This window comes from Ovis aries, chromosome 10 (assembly GCF_016772045.2).
Source record: "Ovis aries strain OAR_USU_Benz2616 breed Rambouillet chromosome 10, ARS-UI_Ramb_v3.0, whole genome shotgun sequence".
Taxonomy (NCBI): domain Eukaryota; kingdom Metazoa; phylum Chordata; class Mammalia; order Artiodactyla; family Bovidae; genus Ovis; species Ovis aries.
The window spans coordinates 2,470,235-2,494,151 of record NC_056063.1 but is presented as its reverse complement, the minus strand read 5'-3'; the positions used below and the strand labels follow the sequence as shown (position 1 = coordinate 2,494,151).

At 41.1% G+C, this 23,917-nt stretch overlaps 1 protein-coding gene across 4 annotated transcripts in view; it reads right to left on the bottom strand.

Moving 5' to 3' along the window:
- DIAPH3 (diaphanous related formin 3) overlaps nucleotides 1-4,246 on the bottom strand; it is a 571,588-nt gene extending 567,342 nt beyond the window's left edge. For all 4 annotated transcript variants that reach the window (XM_060394025.1, XM_060394029.1, XM_060394026.1 and 1 more), the window contains exon 1: nucleotides 3,903-4,246. In XM_060394025.1, the coding sequence (XP_060250008.1) occupies nucleotides 3,903-4,082 (180 nt within the window). In that variant the 5' untranslated portion in view covers nucleotides 4,083-4,246. The remainder of the gene's footprint in view (nucleotides 1-3,902) is intronic.
- Between the last annotated feature and the right edge of the window lie 19,671 nt (nucleotides 4,247-23,917).

Below are 23,917 nucleotides of genomic sequence, written 5' to 3'. Positions count from 1 at the left end.
TCATTCCTTCCAAAGAAATCCCAGGGCTGATCTCCTTCAGAATGGACTGGTTGGATCTCCTTGCAGTCCAAGGGACTCTCAGGAGTCTTCTCCAACACCACAGTTCAAAAGCATCAATTCTTCAGCGCTCAGTTTTCTTCACAGTCCAACTCTCACATCCATACATGACCACTGGAAAACCATAGCCTTGACTAAACGGACCTTTGTTGGCAAAGTAATGTCTCTGCTTTTGAATATGCTATCTAGGTTGGTCATAACTTTTCTTCCAAGGAGTAAGCGTCTTTTAATTTCATGGCTGCAGTCACCATCTGCAGTGATTCTGGAGCCCAAAAAAATAAAGTCTGACACTGTTTCCACCGTTTCCCATCTATTTCCCATGAGGTAATGGGACTGGACGCCATGATCGTCGTTTTCTGAATGTTGAGCTTTAAGCCAACTTTTTCACTCTCCTCTTTCACTTTCATCAAGAGGCTTTTTAGTTCCTCTTTACTTTCTGCCATAAGGGTAGGAAACCATTTTGTCTTGTTCTAGAACGGTAATAGAACTTGGGTTCAGGTACGAATAGTGTGAGGTAGGGCAAGTACCAGTTTAATGATCCTACTGGATTCTCTTCACCTTCATGAAGTCTTCACCCAGGCTCCTGCCTTGTCCTTCCAGCCTCCACTGGTGGCACCCTGTCCCTGGTAACTATCCCCAGGACCTTCACACACACACACACACACACACACACACACACACACACACACATACAAGCTGCTTGCCACATCCCCTGCTGAAACCAAGTGGGTGAGTTCACAAGCAGCCCAAAGGAAGTGATTTATTGTGCAGCCAAACTATCCTACATTTACAACAGACAAATCTCTACTATTTACACATATCTATGGGGAGAAAGTCTATGCTACAGACGTTTATACACAATTCAAAACTAACTAGAGGCCCACAACTATACAAGTAGCAAAAAACAAGGATTCGTCTGCTTTATCTAGGTTCAAAGTACAACAGAAATTCAGTGGGGAACAGAGCTCCCACCTTCTTACACTAAGGAGCTAGTGGCCAGTTTACCCGCAGTTCCACACAAGCCTGCAGCTCTGTGGCTTGCAAACACCAGTCACGCACATTATCACCAACCTGCATGACTTGTTACAGTCAAAAGCAACCAGGTGACCTAATGACTATGTGACCTGGAGAGCTTCAGACTAGCTAGCATCATTTCATTCCAAATCAAGAGAAAGCCAAAAATGGACTTGAGGTCCAGCAGTACAGCAGACTGAACGACAGAACAATCACTATTTGGGGCACTGCTGAGATCTCATGAGGAAGGGGTGGTGTCCAAAATCACCCTCCAACTGATTAGCAAGTGTCACTGAAGTGGGATTGAGAACAGGAGAAGCAGGCGGGGCTGGGAACGCCTGTTCAGAAGGTAACCTTGATACTGGGATACTGAGCCTAGGCTAGAGAGTTAGAGTTGACCCTGGAACTCCAGGCCCTCTAAGAGTCCAATCCAACAGAGAGATAGCACTTTCAGGCTCCTGGTAGAAATAGACTCAGATCACGCCCAAAGAAAACTCTTCCAAGTCAGGCCTCCTAGAAGACAGGTTAAGATTAAGCACTGAAATTTTCAATACAAAATTTAACAAGCACAGAGGGAGAGACCACTCTACCACGGGTGCAAGTCAGTGTACACAGTCCAAAGGTGCACATACCATAAATGCCAAATATAGAAGAAAAAGAGTAAAGTAAGCAGTGTCTAAAGGAACAAAGGAATAAGAAACAGCAATATAAAGAATACAGTAACGAGGCAGATTTGAAAAAGAAAGCAAATGGACCTTATAGAAATAAAAGATAATTGATAACTCAAATATTCAGAATAAGTTAAATAGATTAGACACAGCTGATGACAGAATTAGTGAAATGGAAAATACCAAGAAATTATCATGTAAGCAAGAATCTAAATTAATTTATGAGACTATAAAGAATCCAAATTACTTCTAAATTAAAGTCATGATTTAAATCAGACTTCAACCAATCTAAAAACACACATAGTATTTTAAATGTATTTATTAGACTGAGGGCTTAAAAGTGTGTCTTTTAGACATTTTTTCATCTTTACAACATATCTAAGAAGTGAGAAACAGCACAGAACCTAGAATTCACATCACCTGATATATCCTTCAAGGAAACTAAATCTATTAATAAATATTATTTTAGGTTCTATTTTCATGATATCCTTGCTGGAAGGAGTCACAGAAAATTACACCTTATATATTCTGGAGCACAGGAGTCAGAGACAAACTGGAATGATGACATTAACTCAGAAAGTGAAAAGAAGAAAAGTCATTGCCCAGTGGATTCTTCCCATATGGGGTAGAATCTTTTACTGCCAATCTAACTCTATCTTATTTATTCCTCAGCCCTGTCAAGATAACAATCAACAACATAGTTGATCCCCTTTGTAAAATTTCACCATTCCTATGGCTATACTTTGGCCACCTCATGCGAAGAGCTGACTCATTGGAAAAGACTCTGATGCTGGGAGGGATTGGGGGCAGGAGGAAAAGGGGGTGACAGAGGATGAGATGGCTGGATGACATCACCAACTCAATGGACGTGAGTCTGAGTGAACTCCGGGAGTTGGTGATGGACAAGGAGGCCTGGCTTGCTGCGATTCATGGGGTCGCAAAGAGTCGGACACAACTGAGCAACTGAACTGAACTGAACTAATGGTCATCTTGATACTTACTTTTGCATCATTAATCCATGTTGTCCCTCATTTTCAGTATTCTGATACATCTCAGGCTCTGCTCTTTTCTTCATGGATCAATTTTGACTGTTATATGTAGCTACTCACTCCTCTTCCACAAGCCTTCATCCCTTAATTTGTGTATCTTGACTCATATTTCTAACAACTTTCATTTGTTTACAGAAGGAACAACCTGTACTCTAAAATTTCGCCTATGACTAAAATGTCTTTCCGTATTCCTAAGTAAAATGGAGGGGTATTAAATTTTCAGTTCTGTCTCACTCCAAATGTATCAACCCTCTATGTAATTTGCTTGTGATTTACTTACAGACAACAAAATCTTCTGTGTCTGTTCTTTCACTAGTTAGTGCCAATACAAAGATTTACAAGGCGCCAACGTGAATAAGAGAAGCAACTGGAATAGCAGGTTTCAAATACTCAGACTTCTTTCCAAACTAAACAAAACATTCTTTAGCGGTGACTTCATGACCCGCCAAGTTTTAAAACAAGCCGTTTCAATTTGTAAAGTTACAAAGAGTTGACTCATTGGAAAAGACTCTGATGCTGGGAGGGACTGGGGGCAGGAGGAAAAGGGGAAGACAGAGGATGAGATGGTTGGATGGCATCACCGACTCGATGGACCTGAGTCTGAGTGAACTCCGGGAGTTGGTGATGGACAGGGAGGCCTGGCGTGCTGCAATTTACGGGGTCGCAAAGAGTCGGACACGACTGAGCGACTGAACTGAACTGAATCTACTTTTAAAAACTTCTTGGGAATTAAAATATGAAGCAGAAAAAGCAATCCTATCACCTAGAGATCACTTCGATATATCTCATACTCTCAGATGCTACGGGAAAAAGGAAACGTTTAACTTAAAAATGCAAAGTGCACGAGAGACATCACGACTTATACGTTTGAAGCTGCTTCTCACGACAGCCTTAGGAAGTTGGGGCAGTGATCAGGTGTTTGTCAAAGGATCCAAATAGAACTGGGCCTGCCGTCATAACCCGTGAGGAGACGGCAACTCTGACGATCTAGAACAAAGCGTAGCTCACCGCTCCGCCCAGGGAACCCGCCCACGCTGTCGGCCAGGCCGGAGCTGAGGAAAACCGAGAGACCCATGACCGGGTCGCAGCCCGCCCGGACCAAGGCCCAACTTACAAACTTGGGGCGCTTCTCCGCAGGCGCCGCGGGGCCGCGGGTCGGCGGAGGGCGCTGCAGGCCCTTCCTGCGCGGCGCCTCGCTGTCCCGGCGGCTGTGGCCCGGGGAGGAGGCGGGGTAGGCGGCCCCGACGGCCGAGCGCTGCGCCAGGGCACGCAGCCGCGGCCGGTGCCGGTCCATGCTTCCGCGGCCCCGGGAAGGCGAGGGAGGAGAAGGCCGCAGCTCTGCAAGCCACGGGCGGGAGCCCGGAGTCCGCGGCGCGCGCGTCCCCAGTCCCGCCGACAGCGCCTGCCCGGATCAGTTCAACCGCTACCTCCCGGCCGCCGGCGACACATCCGAAAAGTCCCGCCGCCGACGAGCACCCGGGCCCAGCCAATCCGGGGCCGCCGTCGAGTTCGGGCCCAGCCAATCCGGAGCTGCGCTCGGAGTGACGCACCCTGGGCACCGCCCCATCCGGGCAAGAAGAAGCGTGATTGGCGACTCCGCGGTTCTCTGCGCCGCTTGAGCCACTGGGGGCCCAGGCGGCCCAAGTTGAAGGGCACTGGGTGGGGCCGGCTTTGGAAATGTGGGAAGCGTACCGGGAAGTGACTAGTCTGGGTGTGTTCGGAATTTGGAGAATGGGTTCCGGCTGACCTGGGAGGCAGGCGGGACCCGCCCAGCTCAGCCACTTAAGCAGAACTTGGATGCGAAATCATCTGCTCGGCGTTTCCGCACGTCTCGGGAGGCCCCGGTGTGACGACCACTGGGAAAAGTAGTTCCTCTGGGATCTGTACTTGAAGTGCCGCTAAGCAGGAGAGGACCGCAGCGCCAGGACGCCCCGGAGGACGCTTTCTCCACAGACTGAGCACCTGCTGAGAGCTGGGAGCCCGCTCAAGGGTGGCAGAGGCAGCCACCAAAAACCAAACAGCGCTTCCTGGAGGAGCTCACAGTCTAATAATGTGCTTCACAAATCCTTACACAGATGAAATAACATAAATGTTAGAGCAGTTAATTTAAAACTTCTTGAGAATAAAAAAAAATATTAAATCTGAAGGAGAGGATTTGGAAAGAAGAAAGGAAGGATGCAGAGACTTTCTTAGGACAGAAAAGAGTGGCGTGACTTTCAGCAAAAAGACGTTCCAGGCAGGGGCGAGGCTTAGAGGAGTCATAGTCAGAACATCGGAACAACCTAGATGTCCATCTACTGATGAATGAATGAAGAAAATGTAGTATATATGTACAATGGGATATTAGCCTTAAAAAGGAATGAAATTGGGTTATTCGTAGGAATGTGGATGGATTTAGTCTGTCAAACAGAGTGATGTACCAGGCTTCCCTGGTAGCTTGCACGGTAAAGCGTCTGCCTACAATGCGGGAGACCCGGGTTCGATCCCTGGGTCGGGAAGATCCCCTGGAGAAGGAAATGGCAACCCACTTCAGTATTCATGCCTGGAGAATCCCGTGGACTGAGAAGCCTGGTGGGCTACAGTCCATGGGGTCACAAAGAGTCAGACATGACTGAGCGGCTTCTCTCTTCTCTTAAACAGAATGATGTAAGTCAGGAAGAGAAAAACAAACATTGAATATTAATACATATAAGTGGAATCTAGAAAAATGGTACAGTTCAATTCACTTCAGTCACTCCAATTCAATTCAGTTGCTCAGTCGTGTCCGACTCTTTGCGACCCCATGAATTGCAGCAAGCCAGGCCTCCCTGTCCATCGCTACAGTCACTCAGTCATGTCCAACTCTTTGTGATCCATAGACCGCAGCACACCAGGCCTCCCTGTCCATCAGCAACTCCCAGAGTTTACCCAAACTCATGTCCGTTGAGTCTTTGATGCCATCCAACCATCTCATCCTCTCTCATCCCCTTCTCCTGCCTTCAATCTTTCCCAGCATCAGGGTCTTTTCAAATGAGTCAGCTCTTCGCATTAGGTGGCCAAAATATTGGAGTTTCAGCTTCAACATCAGTCCTTCCAATGAACACTCAGGACTGCTCTCCTTTAGGATGGACTGGTTGGATCTCCTTGCTGTCCAAGGGGCTCTCAAGGGTCTTCTCCAGCACCACAGTTCAAAAGCATCAATTCTTTGGTGCTCAGCTTTACAGTCCAACTCTCCCATCCATACGTGACTACTGGAAAAACCATAGCCTTGACTAGACGGACCTTTGTTGGCAAAGAAATGTCTCTGTTTTTTAATATGCCGTCTAGGTTGGACATAACTTTCCTTCCAAGGAGTATGCGTCTTTTAATTTCATGGCTGCAGTCACCATCTGCACGGATTTTGTAGCCCCCAAAAGTAAAGTCAACCCCTGTTACCACTGTTTCCCCATCTATTTGCCATGAAGTGATGGACCGGATGCCATAGATCTTAGTTTTCTGAATGTTGAGCTTTAAGCCAAATTTTTCACTCTCTTCTTTTACTTTCATCAAAAGATTCTTTAGTTCTTCTTCACTTTCTGCCATAAGGGTGGTGTCACCTGCATGAGTGAAATTGCTCAGTCATCTCCAACTCTTTGCGATCCCATGGACTGTCGCCTACCAGGCTCCACCATCCATGGAATTTTCCAGGCGAGAGTACTGGAGTGGGTTGCCATTTCCTTCTCCAGGGTATCTTCCCAACCCAGGATCGAACCTAGGTCTCCCGCATTGGAGGCAGACACTTTACCATCTGAGCTACCAGGGAAGCCCGTCATCTGCATTTCTGAGGTTATTGATATTTCCTCCCTGCAATCTTGAGTCCAGCTTGTGCTTCATCCAGAGAAGTGGTACAGATGAAACTATTTCCATAACGGGAATAGAGACATAGAGGGAGAGAACAGACACGTGGAGACTGTGGGGAAGAGAAGGGTGGGACAAACTGGGAGGTGAGGACTGACATATATACACTACCTTGTGTAAAATAGATAGCCAATGGGAACCTGCTGATTAGCACACGGTTGCTCTGTGATGTCCTAGCTGGATGGGATGTGGGCTAGCACAGAGGTTGAGAAAATGGGCCTTGTTCAAGTAAAGTCTTCATACTACAGTTGGGCAGGGGAGGGAGGATTGTTTAAATTTATTTGTTTTATTTGTATTTGTTATTATGCTTATTTATTTGTACGAAGCTTCTGTCCCTCAGAAAGTACCTAATCTTTAGGGGAAAGTTCAGGAGAACAGAAAGGTCAGGAGAACTGCAAGTATGAAGTCATGGTCCAGTGAATGAGATTCAGAATCTAGAGGATGCTTTTCCCCTGAGGCACCAGTGCCCCCGGTGCCCTCGAGGGTTTCTTCATGTTGAAAACTATCTGTGCCGCCTTAAGATGCATAAACTGTTCTTGTGCTTACAGTGTGGGAAAACATTTACACAAAAGAAAAATCTCAACAGGCACACTCGAGGGCACATGGGCATACGGGCCTTTCAGTGTACTGTGTGCCTGAAGACATTTACTGCGAAAAGCACACTTCAGGACCACTTGAATATACACAGTGGGGATCGGCCATACAAATGCCACTGCTGTGACATGGATTTCAAGCACAAATCTGCCCTCAAAAAGCATTTATCCTCTCTCCGTGGCAGAAGCAGTGGCGAAAAACTACCCAGGCATGATCTGGAAAGGCAAAACCTACTGTAACTAGAACCACACCTTGTTATATAAGCTGTATATCATTCTGTTGGGCAAGTCTTTCCATAGAAATGCAGCATTTGTAATATTGCATTTCCACCCCCATCTTTAGATCTTATTTTTGGTCTACCTACACATGATATGACTTCACTTTCACTTTTCACTTTCATGCACTGGAGAAGGAAATGGCAACCCACTCCAGTGTTCTTGCCTGGAGAATCCCAGGGACGAGGGAGCCTGGTGGGCTGCCATCTATGGGGTCGCACAGAGTCAGACACGACTGAAGCGAAGCAGCAGCAGCAGTTCCTACCTATGGGTGATCATTGGACCCATATGCGCATTTCACTACTGTTGTTTACTAGCTATGTGATGTTGAAGGTGATGTTAAAATTTCTTTCTTTTGCTTTTTCAAATGCAGAAGGGGGTAATAACCATACCTAACAATCAGAATTGTCAAGCTTAAATGAGATAGCATATGTAAAGTTCTTAGAAATGTCTGTGAAAGCCCCTCCCACCAAAGACTACCAGGAAGGAGGAACGCATGTAGTTGAACCAGTGGAGTTTTATTACTCATAAAGAATGAGAACATGCATTTTGGGATGGAGTTTCTCAGTAAGAGGTGCTAGAAAGGCCTGATAGGATTTCGATTTTGGTTAGGTGATTTTGGAAGACTCTTCAGAAGCAGAATGAGAAGGGTTACTCTAAATTTCAGTGCTGTCAGGGATTGGGGACTGTTTGAAGATTGGATAACTTAGTAAATCTTATCTGGTTGGATGGCAGGCTAAAGAATGAGTCTAAAGCCATAACTGACAAAGGAGGATTGTCACTGATAGTCTCAGAAAGTTTAGTAGTGACTTCCCACCAACCTTATTCTGTAAGACTGGTTATGTCAATGAGAAGAACAGTAAGGCCTATCTGTGAATGTCAGGCCAACTTCCAAAAACACCAAGGCCCACCTCAGGTCCTGGACATAGAGAAGGTACTGAATATAAATAAGCAGGAACTATTATTATAATTAATTTTCAAGCTTTATATAAAGCACCTTTACATTTTTCTCATGGAAATTCTTTGTGATTACAATGCACCTATGAAAATATCTTTGTCTGTTAATAAACTTCACATTTTTAAAGTACATTTTATATATGTTTATTACTTAAACACCACAAGAGCATGCACTGCCCGTCATTCTGATGCCCCAACAAGAAGTATATGATAAACTCCCGAGTCAGCAGTTTTGGAAGTGCTACCTTGTGCCAGCCTCCATGCCCAAGACTGGAACAAAGTTGAATGAAGCAAAAAGAGAAGACTGGAGAAGACTGGAATCTAGGAATGTGTTTCTTGGCTTTATCATTTCTGTTCAGTCTAAACGTCCAAACAATTAGTAATGCAATCCTTATGAGGGTTCACTCTTAATGATTATATAAGCAAGTCGTGAAAAGCTGAGGGAAGGGATGGATCATTTCCAGTTGATATTTTTTTTAATGACAATTCTATGAGATACCATTTTACCCTCATCAGACTGGCAAAATGACAAAGTTCCATGTCACCAAGTTTTCACCTATGTGTAGGGATTTCTGCATAGATGATAAGAGTGCAAAACTGGTTAAGCCAGTTTAGACAGCAACTTGGAAATGGTAAAGGTGCATGTACTTATGACCCAGCAATTCCATGTCTCATGTCTCCCTGGAGAAGCTCAAAGATGTTGTGCAAATATATTTCCTGAACATTTGTAAGAACTAAAAAGGGTAAAGCATTTAAATATCCTGCAGTCAGGGAGAGAATAAAATACAGAGAGGCTTGTTATGCAGTAGAAATAGAGAAATTAAGTGTCTCTGTATATTTATATATAGCCTAATATATATAAATGTAATGTGTATGTGTGATAACACTGCAAAAACATGAGGGAAATAAACACAATGATGTCATCTAGTTCCAAAGAAGAAAGGAAGAATATGGAAGGAACTAAGCTGAAATGTTATTGCTAAAGTTTCTGTAAATGTTTTTATCTATTAAAAGGAAAAGACCCTGGAATAAACAAACCTTGTCCAGCATATTGAACTCTGCGCTCTGCTATTCCTTGATACATAGGAGGCACACCAAGACCATTTCCCTGATGGTGGTATAAAAACCTGATTGTCCTTCACACCATCTATTGAAAATCTGTGGCAGCTAGTGGTTTTATAAACCATACATTCAAATGTCTTTTTGCAGATATTAAAGTTTTATTGTAGGGTCAATTTAATATCCACATGTATGTTAAATCTTTGCATACTGTAATTAAATTAATTTCTTGTGATGGTGGTGGTGACTAGTGCTCACTTAAAATCCACCCAAGCACTTATTTCCCTCTTCTTAACTGGAACTCATACTTATGAGGTATGGTACCCATGATCCACAGTGTAGTCATGAGTCAAATTCATATTTTGTGTATCTGGCTATAAATTTTACATAATATTTAGTTTGATACTATAAATCCATTTGATTTTAATATGGTGGTGTGTGTGTATGTGCCGTGCACACACTTTAGTTTCATGAGCCTTGGGAAATTGATTCCACAAATATCATAAATAGATATAAATGTATAAGGCTTATTTTTCTGGCAAAGCAATCAGCACATTCCTCTTATTTATTGAATCACTGACTTTGGTGTTATGTAGAGATATTTGTAGACCAATTTCAGAACAGAATTAAAATATTATGAGAATTACAGCTTTAAAAAAAGGGAAAGATCCACAGCAAATCTAGCAGAATGGTAACACATATTTAATCTCAGTAAGTGGGAATATTTGTGTCTATTTTTTGGTAATTTTCTGTTTATTGGAAATGTTTCATATTAAGGGGTTTTTTTGGTGTGAAAATAAGTGTTTTTTTAATATCAAATCTTTAACAAACTATATAAACTGACAGAAATAAAGGAAGTTTAGATAGCTCCCTTAACTCTCAATTTCTTCAGAAAATTTTAATTTGTTGGCATTGAGCTAACATGTAAGGAAGTAAGTTCATTTTAATTAAAGTAATTATTAATTAAAATAATTAAAGTAATTATTTCATTTTTCCTTAAGTTCATGTAAGGAAAAGTGAAGTAATTAATTCCCTTTTAGGATGATGTTAATTTTTTTTTGAGTAATCAAACATATATCCTTCTCCACCTGCCTTCCCACTTTTTTCTATTCTCTCCTCTCACATGCATTCTCTCCCTTAAATTAGTACAGAGCAAACAAGGAAAATCATTACATTTTCCTCTTTCAGTTAAATTACAAATTCTACTCTTTGCCAGGAATTCTTTCCAAGTGGTCAGTGTATTAAAACACAAACCATTAAGAAATGGCAACCACTCCAGTATTCTTGCCTGGAGAATTCCATGGACAGAGGACCCTGGCGAGATCCATGGGATCACAGATATGAGTGAGCAGCTAACACTTAAACCACAGTCACTAACTCAAACCTAGTGAAATTTAATATTACCATTTTCACCATTGCTTTAACACCTGACTCCAGTGGAGGAATGCCTCAACTATCCATAAATTCTGTAGCATTTTGTGCTTAATGACAGGGTATTCAAATAATTGTCTGGCCATTAACAATGACTTTGCACTTTCCTTCCAAATCCTTGATGGCAAGATAAAGCAGCACTGCCTCCAGGACTGGATATGAGGCATGGCTTCTACCACGCTTTCCACATTTGTCTGTCTTGGTTAAAATCGCTGCTGTTTTACAATAGAATGTTAGGTTAGAAAAGTCAAATCACATTCACAGAATTATCACTGATATATCATGCATGAGTCTATACAGGGTTTCTCAGCTCAGCACTATTAACTTCTGGAGCTGGATGTTATGGGAGGGACCATCCTATACAATGTAGGATGCATAGTAGCATTCCTGACTTTTACTACTAGTTTTCCCCAAACATTGCCAAGAATCCCTGAAGGACTGAGTAACAATGGGTTGGCCGAAATGTTCATTCGGTTTATTCCATAAAATGGCTGTAGCAGCGCTTAGTTGTCTTTAACTTCATTAGAAACAATTTTTTAGATTATGTTGTGACAGCTGTCTTCTCAGTGTGCATTTAAAAATATCAAACAAACATTAAAATTGGTGAATTTTTGTATAGCCATTTTAACAGTGAAAATGGAGGAAAGCAACCAACATTGTCAGCGTATTGTGCTTTATTATTTCAAGAAAGGTAGAAACATAGCCAAAACACACACACAAAAATTGTGCAATGTATCGAGAAAGTGCTATTACTGATCCAACATGTCAAAAGTGGTTTGCAAAGTTTCATGCTGGAGATTTCTCACTGGATGATGCTCCACAGTTGGGTAGACCAATTAAAATTGATAACAATCAAATCGAGACATTAATTGAGAACAATCAATGCTATACCACACAGGAGATAACCAACATACTCAAGATATCTAAATCAAGTGTTGAAAATCATTTACACCAGCTTGATTATGTTATTAATAATCACTTTGATATTTGGGTTCCACATAAGTTAAGCAAAAAACACATTCTTGATCACAATTCCTCATGTGATTCTCTATTGAAACATAATGAAAATATTCCATTTTTATAACACATAGTGACAAGCAATGAAAAGTGAAATGAACCGCCACCAACCATACCAAAGGCTGGTCTTCATCCAAAGAAGGTGACTTTTGTATATATGGTGGGATTGGAAGGGAGTCCTCTCTTACGAGCTCCTTTGAGAAAACCAGACGATTAATTCTAACAAGTATTGCTCCCAGTTAGACCAGCTGAAAGTATCACTCGACGAAAACTATCTCATTGACTGAAAACTCATAATCTTCCATCAGGGTAAAACAAGCCCACATGTTTCTTTGATGACCAGCCAAAAACTGTGACAGCTTTCCTGGGAATTTCTGGTTCATCTGCCATATTCACCAGACAGTGGAACTTCAGATTTCCATTTATTTTGGTCTTCACAAAATTCTTTTAATGGAAAAAATTTTAATTCCCTGGAAGACTATAAAAAGCACCTGGAAGAATTCTTTGCTCAAAAAGATAAAAAATTTTTGGGAAAAAAAAGTTTGGGGAAGATGGAATTATGAAATTGCCTGAAAAATGGCAGAAGATAGTGGAACAAAATGATGAGTATATTGTTCAATAAAATTTTTGGTGAAAGTGTAAAATGTCTTTTTACTTAAAAAACCAAGGGAAGGTTTTGGCCAACACAATATTTCATTGTATGGATATAGCACATAACATATTTTGTTTATCCACTCATCAATTAATGGTCATTTGGATTTTTTTCTTTCTTTTCACTATTATGAACAATGCTACTATAAATATTCACGTACGAGTTTTTGTGTAGCTTTAAGTGTCTCTTTCTCTTGGATACATGCACAGGAGGGGTATTGCTGGCTCATATGCTAACTGTTTAAAGGAAATGTCAGACCTTTCCAAAGTGGCTGCACCATCATCCATTCCCATTAGCAGAGATGGTTCCAATTTCTGCACATCCTCGCCAAAAAAAAATTTTTTCCCTGACTTTTTAAATTTAGCCATGCTAGTGTGTGTCAAGAGGCACCTCACTGTAATTTTTATATGCTGCTTATTTTTTGTAAAGAAAATGTAATTGCAATAGAGCTTTGCCTATTCTTTTATGTATTGTCTATAGCTGCTTTTGCTCTGTTACTGTAGCATACTTGGGACAAATACACTGACCTGAAAAACCTAAAATGTTTGCTATCTGGCCCTTTATAGAAAACTATTTTCTGACTCCTGATAAATTCTTTTCCCCCTTGGTGTATCACAATTAGTTTTATCAGGTTATTTCTTTTTCCTCAATGAGAGCAATATTCTAGTAAGAAGAAAATATTAACTTTGAACAAATGTTCGTGATAGAACCAAGCTCTTCCCTTTGCTATATTATACAATCACAGAGGCTTTAACATTAAAAAAATAATCTATTTAACAAGGTCAAGAAGATCGTGCTACCATAATGAATCATTGTGAAGAACAGTTGATTTAAGGTATGAAAAGCAAAATTATTATAAGGTATGCTATTCTTCTTAAAACATATTTGAGTAATTTGTGCTCTGCTAAGTTTTCTCCAGGGTCTTATGTTGTAAGTTCAAATAGAAATTTTTCATAGGGAATGTAATTAGCATAGTTTAATGTCATGCTTAATAGTTTCCTGTGATGTTGTTATTAGGAAAATAATCTGCCCAAGTTTGTAGATGATAGAGCTGTTTAAAAGGAAACAGGAGCATTCCTTAAATATTAACTAACTTACATTAATACTAATATTAACACTTAGCTAAGTTTCAGTTGGAGTTTCCCTGGTGGCTCAGACAGTAAAGACTCTGCCTTCAATGCAGGACACCCGTGTTCAATCCGTGGGTTGGGAAGATGCCTTGGAGAAAGGAATGGCAACCCACTCCAGTATTCTTGTCTGGAGAATTCCATGAACAGAGGAGCCTGGCGGGCCACAGTCCACAAGTTCGCAAAGAGCTGGACACGACTGAGGGACTAACACTTTCAAGGTTCAGTTGAAAGTGTTGAATGTTACTACCAGATCACACTCTCAAGATTTGAAATAAATAGCAAAAAGAAATTAAGAAATCATTAAGACTATGATAAGATTGCAGTTTACCTTCATATTAAAACACAATTACTAACACATAGATATAATTTGTTGAGTCACTTGGATAATAATTAGTCTAATAATAACAAATAGTAACTATATCACTCAAAGCTAAAAATACATGCAAAATTAGCTAGAATTCCATGGTACCCTACAGAGATTTTCATATATTCTTTTACTTTCATTAATGTCTCTTTCTCATCACCATATATGTTCCTCTTATTTTAAATCTTAGATGAATTGTTGTATCCTGGGCATTCTATAAAATTAGTGTAAATCTAATAAAGCCTTTCTTTACTGGGGTTTCTTCTAAAGGCATTCTTTTGTATGTATTATTTGCATTGGCTCTAATTCTTCAGCTGAGTTCATCCTAATACAATAAACTGAAAATGATTTTGTTAATTTGCTGTGACTAACCTATTGATGTCTCTATCTTGTCATGAAAGCATATTGTATAATTAGTTGCGATGCTTAGCAAAGTTAGCATCCTTAGGTTTTTTGCCTGCATGTCTGAAATATTTACAATTTCCAGTGAAATCAGGCTCTGGCTGCACATTACTCTGAACCTGCAGCCACATGTGATCAGATAATTTTATGTCAGATCTCAGTCCTTGATCACCTCTCCATTTGCTGCCATTGATAAAGTATCGTTCTTTTTTTTTAGTTGACATGTAACATTGTATTACTTTTAGGTATACAACAAAATGATTTTATATTTGTACACATATAGGTATATATGACTTTATCTACCAGAGGGCAGACAGAATGGAAATCAAAATTACAGAAAACTAACCAAACTGATCACTTGTATCACAGCTTTGTCTAACTCAATAAAACTAAGAGCCATGCCATGTAGGGCCAGCCATGAACAGTATGAAAAGACAAAAAGATAGGACACTGAAAGATGAACTCCTCAGGTTGGTAGATGCCCAATATGCTATTAGAGATAAGTGGAGAAATAACTCCAGAAAGAATGAAGAGATGGAGTCAAAGCAAAAACAATGCCCAGTTGTTGATGTGACCTTTGAGGGAAGTAAAGTCCGATGCTGTAAAGAACAATATTGCACAGGAACCTGGAATGTCAGGTCCATGAATCAAGGCAAATTGGAAGTGGTCAAACAGGAGATGGCAGGAGTGAATGTCAATATTTTAGGAATCAGTGAAATAAAAGAGACCAGAATGGGCGAATTTAGTTCAGATGACCATTATATCTACTTCTGTGGGCATGAATCCCTTAGAAGAAATGGAGTAGCCATCGTAGCCAACAGAAGAGTCTGAAATGCAGTTCTTGGGTTCGATCTCAAAATTGACAGAATGATCTCTGTTCATTTCCAAGGCAAACCACTCAATATCACAACAATCCTAGTCTATGCCCCAACCAGTAATGCTGAAGAAGCCAAAGTTGAATGGTTCTATGATGACCTACGAAACCTTCTCAAACTAACACCGAAAAAGATGTCCTTTTCATCATAGGGAACTGGAATTCCCTAGGAAGTCAAGAGATACCTGGAGTAACAGGCATGTTTGGCCTAGGAGTACAAAATGAAGCAGGCCAAGGCTAACAGAGTTTTGCCAAGAGAACATACTGGTCATAGCAAACAACCTCTTCCAACAACACGAGAGAAGACCCTCATGGACATGACCAGATGGTCAATACTGAAATCAGATTGATTATATTCTTTGCAGTCGAAGATGGAGAAGCTCTATACAGTCAGCAAAAACAAGAACTAGGGCTGACTGTGGCTCAGACCATGAACCCCTAATTGCAAAATTCAGACTTAAAGAAAGTAGGAAAAACCACTAGGCCATTCAGGCATGACCTAAATCAAATCTCTTATGATTATACACTGGAAGTGACAAATAGATTCAAGGGATTAGATCTGATAGACAGTGTGCTTGAAGAACTATGGACAGAGGTTCATAACATTGCACAGGAGGTGATGATCAAATCCATCCCCAAGAAAAAGAAATGGAAAAAGGCAAAGTGGTTGTCTGGAGAGGCCTTACAAATAGCTGAGAAAAGAAGAGAAGCAAAAAGCAAAGGAGAAAGAAAAGATACATCCATCTGGATGCAGAGCTCCAAAGAATAGCAAGAAGAGATAAGAAAGCCTTCCTAAATGATGGATGCCAAGAAATAGAGAAAAACAATAGAATGGGAAAGACTAGAGATCTCTTCAAGAAAATTAGAGATAGATATCAAGGGAACATTTCATGCAAAGATGGGCACAAAACAGGATAGAAATGGTATGGATCTAACAGAAGCAGGAGATATTAAGAAGAGATGGCAAGAATACACAGAAGAACTATACAAAAAATATCTTAATGACCCCCAGATAACCACCATGGTGTGATCACTCACCTAGAGCCAGACATCCTGGAATGCGAAGTCAACTTGAGCTTACAAAGCATCAATACAAACAAAGCTAGTGTAGGTGATGGAATTCCAGTTGAACTATTTCAAATCCTAAAAGATGATGCTGTGAAAGTGCTGCACTCAATATGCTAGCAAATTAGGAAAACTCAGCAGTGGCCACAGGACTGGAAAAGGTCAGTTTTTATTCCCATCTCAAAGAAAGGCAATGCCAAAAAATGTTTAAACTATGGCACAATTACACTCATCGCACATGCTACAAAGGTAATGCTCAGAATTCTCCAAGCTAGGCTTCCACAGTATGCAAACTGAGAACTTCCAGATGTTCAAGCTGGTTTTAGAAAAGGCAGAGGAACCAGAGATCAAATTGACGACATCCAGTGGACATAGAAAACGCAAGAGAGTTCCAGAAAAACAGCTACTTCTGCTTCATTGACTATGTCAAAGCCTTTGACTGTGTGGATCACAAGAAACTGTGGAAAATTCTGAAAGAGATGGGAATACCAGACCACCTTACCTGCCTCCTGAGCAATCTGTATGCAGGTCTAGAAGCAACAGTTAGAACAAAACATGGTTCCAAATTAGGAAAGTAGTAGGTCAGGGCTGTATATTGTCACCATGCTTATTTAACTTCTATGCAGAGTACATTATGTGAAGTGCCAGACTGGATGAAGCACAAGTTGCAATCAAGATTGCCGGGAGAAATATCAATAACTTCATATATGGGGATGACACCAACCTTATGGCAGAAAATGAAGAGGAACTGAAGAGCCTCTTGATGTAGGTGAAAGAGGAGAGTGAAAAAGCTGATCAAAACTCAACAATCAAATAATGAAGACCATGGCATCTGGTCCCATCACTTCATGGCAAATAGATGGGGAAACAATGGAAACAGTGGCTGATTTATTTTGGGGGGCTCTAAAATCACTGCAGATGGTAACTGCAGCCATGAAATTAAAAGACGCTTACTCCTTGGAGGAAAGCTATGACCAACCTAGACAACATATTGAAAAGCAGTGACGTTACTTTGCCAACAATGGTTGGTATAGTCAAAGCTATGGTTTTTCCAGTAGTCACATATGGATATGAGTGTTGGACCATAAAGAAAGCTGAGTGCTGAAGAAATCATGTCTTTGAACTGTGGTGTTGGAGAAAGCTCTTAAGAGTCCCTTAGACTGCAAGGAGATCAAATCAGTCAACCCTAAAGGAAATCAATCCTGAATATTCATTGAAAGAACTGATGCTGAATCTGAAGCTCCAATACTTTGGCCACCTGATGCAAATAACTGACTCCTTAGAAAAGACCTTGATGCTGGGAAAGATTGAAGGCAGGAGAAGGGGATGACAGAAGATGAGTTGGTTGGATGGCATCATTGACTCAATGGACAAGAGTTTGAGTAAACTCTGGGAGTTGATGATGGGCAGGGAGGCCTGGCATGCTGCAGTCCATGGAGTCACAAAGAGCTGGACATGGCTGAGCAACTGAACTGATATTCATATGTGTGCGTGTATATATATATATTAAAAAAAAATTTTTTTTTTCTCGGTTGTGCCTCTCGGCTTGTGGGATCATAATTCTCCAAACAAGGATTGAGCCTGGGCCCCTGGCAATGAGAATATAGAGTCCTAACCACTGGCTGCCAGGGAATAACTTGTACATATTTTGAAATGATTCCACAATAATTCTACTTAACACATGTCACCTTATATAGTTACGAAAAAATTCTTTTTCTTGTGATGAGTATCCTCTCAAACATCTCTACTTGCTTATTTCTCTCGATGTCTCTCTAAACAGTATTTCCCTGACCTTTGCTGGGTATAACATCTCATCCTGTAGTATGCCTCAAGGTAGAAAATCTGGTTCAGTTCCACTTTTTACATGGCTTTCAAGTAACAAAATGACTAGAGGAGTTCATGATTCTATGATACAAGAATGTATCAGTTTTCTTATCTGCAAAATTAAGAGGTTAAATTGTTCTTCAGATATTCCAGCTAAGATGCTCAGAGCTCTAATCTTTCATATCAGTCCTTCCAAGGCCACTACAGACAGGGAGGGAAAAGGAAATGGAATGATTCTGGGCCCTCTTCCAAGGGATATTTAACACTGCTTTTACTTATAGCACATGAAATTCTTCAACACTAGGTTTCATGTGAAACCAAAAAGGATTTGGAAAAATAGAGTAAAAAAAAATTATTAAATAACATGCGATCTAAATCAGCTATTCTCAATTTTGTTTTTTATACTATCACACCCTTAAAGAGTCTTTGTAGATGTTTCTCCTAATTGCCCCCTTGTAAATTTTTAATAGTTTGGATACACTATCTATTGTATTTATTTATCACTGCTTTATACATAAAAAAAAGAACTTTTTTTGCCACCTAAGAACCAGCTTTCATACTTTTGGCATGAGATTTTAAAAAGGTGAAAGTTGCTCAGTCCTGTCTGACTCTTTGCAACAAACAGGCTCCTCTATCCATGGAATTCTCCAGGCCAGAATACTGGAATGTATAACTGTTTCCTTCTCCAGGGGATCTTCCCAACCCAGGGATGGAACATGGGTATCCTGTATTGCAGGCAAATCTTTACCATCTGAGCCACCAGGCATGAGATACCAGCAGTGATATCAGCTCACTTGTCATCCTCTAAATGCTGTACAAAATTCATTGTATAACTAACTGGGTGACTTGAGCTACTTACTCATCCTCTGAGAATCTCTATTTCCATTTACAAAACAGGAGAAATAATTTACAGGCATATTTTCAAGATTAATTGAAGTAACACATATGAAAGAGTTCTGGGCTTCCCTGGTGGTGTTAGTGGTAAGCCCAGCCTGCCAATGCGGAAAACATAAGAGACGCTGATCCCTGGGTCAGGAAGATTCCCTGGAGGAAGGCATGGCAATCCATTCCAGGATTCTTGCCTGTAGTCTCCATGGACAGAGGAGCCTGGATGTCTCCAGTCCATAGGGTCGCAAAGGGTCAGACATTACTGAACTGCCTTAGCACACATGCACACATACAAAAGGGTTCCAGCAAAGTGCTAGGTACACAGCAGATATTCAGTGTTATTTTTCCTTCTCCTTAAAAGTCCCATTCAGGCTGACATTTTATGATATCACAAGTCTAGTATTTTCCCAATTTAAACATTTAACAAAACTGAACCTCTCACAATCTCCATCCCAATTGCTTATGTTTGCCAGTACCACCATAGTTCTTCAGCAGTCCAGGCAGAAATCCTGAGAGTTATTTTGGACATTTCTTGCCTTTGACAACTTATACCCACGTCAAGGTGGTACAAGGTGAACAGCGAGCGCCAGCCCAAAGTATGAAAAGGAAGAATGTTTGCCACTCTGAGAATCAGACTAGTTAAAGCTATTGGGTTTTTTCCTAGGTTAAAGGACTGATAACTTTGACATCAAGAGTACATTAATCTTTGTCAAGAAAAATATTCATCAGAAGGCTGGCAGTCAGAACTGGAGAGGAGAAAAAAAATAGATCATCCCGCAGATACCTAAATCCAACACACACAAAGGTGAGATCAACATCTTTCTATCTGCCTCTCGCTCAGTCACCTCAGCACACAGCAACATGGCCGACCCAGTTACCTAAGCAGAAACCTGCACCCTTTCACATTCAGCCTCTGAATCCTGTCAATCCTCAGTACACCTCAAATCCATTCTCTCCACACCACTGCCCTGCCTCAGGCCCTGTTCCCCTGCAAGGCTGAACAGACCTCCCACCCAGCGCACCCTACAGACTGGGGCCATCGAGCGCTCTGAAAGGTTATCGATTGCCTACTTCAAAATCGGGTTTAAAATGCAGCTCCTCCAGCTGCCACAACTCTCTGATCTCTCTCAAGAAGAAGAGGGGAAACCTGCCAAGCAGAAACTGCCATAAACCAATGTGGCCTGCAGGTTGCCTTGACTGGAGAATAGGCAGCCGAAAAGCATTCAGACTATTCCCCTGAAGTCATGGAATATATACCTTTTGTTGACTTAAGAGAAAGCTTGACTTAACCTGGAGAATGGAATGATTTTAGCAAGGAGTTTAGCAAGCTCTTAATATGTTTAGGTGGTCACCACACTCGTGGAGACTTCTCTCTGCATTGTCTTTGCTTTTCCTCCTGGACATGAAGAAGAGATCTGCATTTTAATAAGCAGAGAATTCACCAAGTTTATCTTCAGTGTCATCATGAGAAATGCTGGACTGGAAGAAACACAAGCTGGAATCAAGATGGCCAGGAGATATATCAATAACCTCAGATATGCAGATGATACCACCCTTATGGCAGAAAGTGAAGAGGAGCTAAAAGCCTCTTGATGAAAGTGAAAGAGGAGAGCGAAAAAGTTGGCTTAAAGCTCAACACTAAGAAAACGAAGATCATGGCATCTGGTCCCATCACTTCATGGGAAATAGATGGGGAAACAGTGGAAACAGTGTCAGACTTTATTTTTGGGGCTCCAAAATCACTGCAGATGATGACTGCAGCCATGAAATTAAAAGACGCTTACTCCTTGGAAGAACCTAGATAGCATATTCAAAAGCAGGGACATTACTTTGCCAACTAAGGTCCGTCTAGTTAAGGCCATGGTTTTTCCTGTGGTCATGTATGGATGTGAGAGTTGGACTGTGAAGAAGGCTGAGCACCAAAGAATTGATGCTTTTGACCTGTGGTGTTGGAGAAGACTCTTGAAAGTCCCTTGGACTGCAAGGAGATCCAACCAATCCATTCTGAAGGAGATCAACCCTGGGATTTCTTTGGAGGGAATGATGCCAAAGCTGAAACTCCAGTACTTTGGCCACCTCATGCGAAGTGTTGACTCATTGGAAAAGACTCTGATGCTGGGAGGGATTGGGGGCAGTAGGAGAAAGGGACGACCAAGGATGAGATGGCTGGATGGCATCACGGACTCGATGGACATGAGTCTGAGTGAACTCCGGGAGATGGTGATGAACAGGGAGGCCTGGCGTGCTGCGATTCATGGGGTCGCAAAGAGTCGGACATGACTGAGCGACTGAACTGAATCTTCAGTGTCAAATGGTTTGGGTTAGTTTGATAAATAATTTCCTTGGGATCTCTCTTCAATTTCTCAGTACTATTCTACTCTTTCTATCATTAGGAAGCCTGATTCATAGTTCTGTGTTGTTTAAATGACTATTTTTCCTTTTTTCATCTTTCTAGTTTCAATTTTACTGTAAAATCTTTTCAAGAATCTGCAATTTAGACCCTAATGTCATCTCTCTTTCTTCTATTTTCCAATAAATCCTTTCCTTGACCTCAGGTTACATCTTCATAAATAAGTTTCCAAGAGTTTTCTTTTCTTAAAGGCAAATGCTGGAGCCTAATTACTATCTCACCATATGGTTTCTCTTCTCTTCTTTATTCCTGAAAACAATCACGCAATTCTCCTGCGATTGCTATCGAAATTCATCTGACCTCTTCCCATTATATTTGTGCACCTCTAAACTTACCATCTGTTGTTGTCTTTCAGATGGTTACTAAATCCTGAATTCATTTTAAGGTCCTGCCATCGCTCTAACTCTATTTTCACCTCTCTCAGTTATGTGATTCCCTAAACCTAATTTTCATTTCTTACTACCAGGAGGCAGTGAGCTGTTGTAAACAAAATAAAACATCCTCTCTTCATTTACACCATGACAAGGAAGAGCTGCACTTCACCCGTTTCCTGAAAAGTGGTGCTGACCAAGGACAAACTAGTCTGGCCAAGGAAGAAATGAGCATTCAGGAGGAGGCTGAACAGACAGCCGGATACATGAGGCCCTGTTAAAGTCTTCAGGGGGATGGACACCCAGGACACACAGGCCCAGATTTTCTTTCCTAATTCTTGTATTTTTGACAGCTAAAACCACAGGGCTATGAAAACACATGTTAGCCCTCCACCAAACCTTTGTTAAACCTTGGTGTTCAGTCTTAATCTATTTATTGATACTTTTAGTAACCTCTGTCCTTAAAAAATTTGCTCAAATGCTTTTTGAAATTCAGTACTACATTTAGTTTAACCTAACTTTCTAAAGAAAGCTGAGTGCCAAAGAACTGATGCTTTTGAACTGTGGTATTGGAGAAGACTCTTGAGAGTCCCTTGGACTGCAAGGAGATCCAACCAGTCCATTCTAATGGAAATTGGTCCTGAATATTCATTGGAAGGACTGATGCTGAAGCTGAAACTCCGATACTTTGGCCACCTGATGTGAAGAACTGACTCATTGGAAAAGACCCTGATGCTGGGAAAAACTGAAGGCAGGAGAAGGGGACGACAGAGGATGAGGTGGTTGGATGGCATCACTGACTCAATGGACATCAGTTTGAGTAAACTCCGGGAGTTGGTGATGGACAGGGAGGCCTGGCATGCTGCAGTTCATGGGGTCACAACGAGTCGGACACGAGTGAACGACTGAACTGAACTGAACTTTCTAAACAGATTTTAGTGCTGCTTATAGCAATATGTTGTATATATAAACATTTTATAAACTGAAAATCACTCTAAAGTATGTATATATTTTAATTTTCCCTGGCATGCATTTGCTGCCTGCTATATAGGTATCATATATGCTTTTTTTAATTTATATTTTATTTTAAGTATTTACATTTTATTTAAATGCAACATACATATTTTTCGGAGTTGTTAACATTAGTTTTCATTCCATGGACGATCTAACTGATGTTCTGAAGTTGGCTGAAAGCATGACAGATGGCAGGAAAACAGCATTTAGTGGTTAAAACTGTGGCATAAATCATTCATAAGTGAATAACTTATCCTTCCATATGATCAAGGGTTGGTGTTTTCACCTGAAGACTGAAGACTGATAGAAAGTGCAGGTTTGAAGATATGCTTGTCACAAGTGTTTCCATTGCAAGTCACAAATTCTCAACTCAAATTAGCTTAAGCAGAAAAGGGCATGTCTTTTTAAATAACAGAAAAATGTAATAATAAATAGAACTAGATCTCAGAAGCTGGACCCAGAGTTTGGGATTGGTTATATAATTTGCATCATGAAAAAACAAGATGCCTTGTTTAAAATTTAATAAGACATTCAAGATGGCTACAGCAGAGCATTGAGCTTTCTGTGTGAGGCCCTTCCGAGCTCACAATCCTGTGCGACGCGCACGCTGCCCGGCCGTGAGAACGGCGTGCTGGGTCAAGTCAGCTGGGCCCTTCCTCTCTTTCTCCCTGACGTCTCTCACGCCCACTTTTCTCTCCTGCTGAAATGGTTTAGCTGGTCTTCACTAATTCAAGCAAATAAAGTTTAGGGAGGGCTCTGACTGAGCACACCTGAGTGAAATGCCTAGGTTTGTTGAGGGGATGCAATGGGGCAGAGGAAAAGTCACACAAGTGAGAGAATGAGGTGGGCAGGTGCATTCAAATCACGAGGAATTGCTGTGGGATTCCTGAAAGGAGACTGGGATGCTTGTACCAATCAAGGTGAGG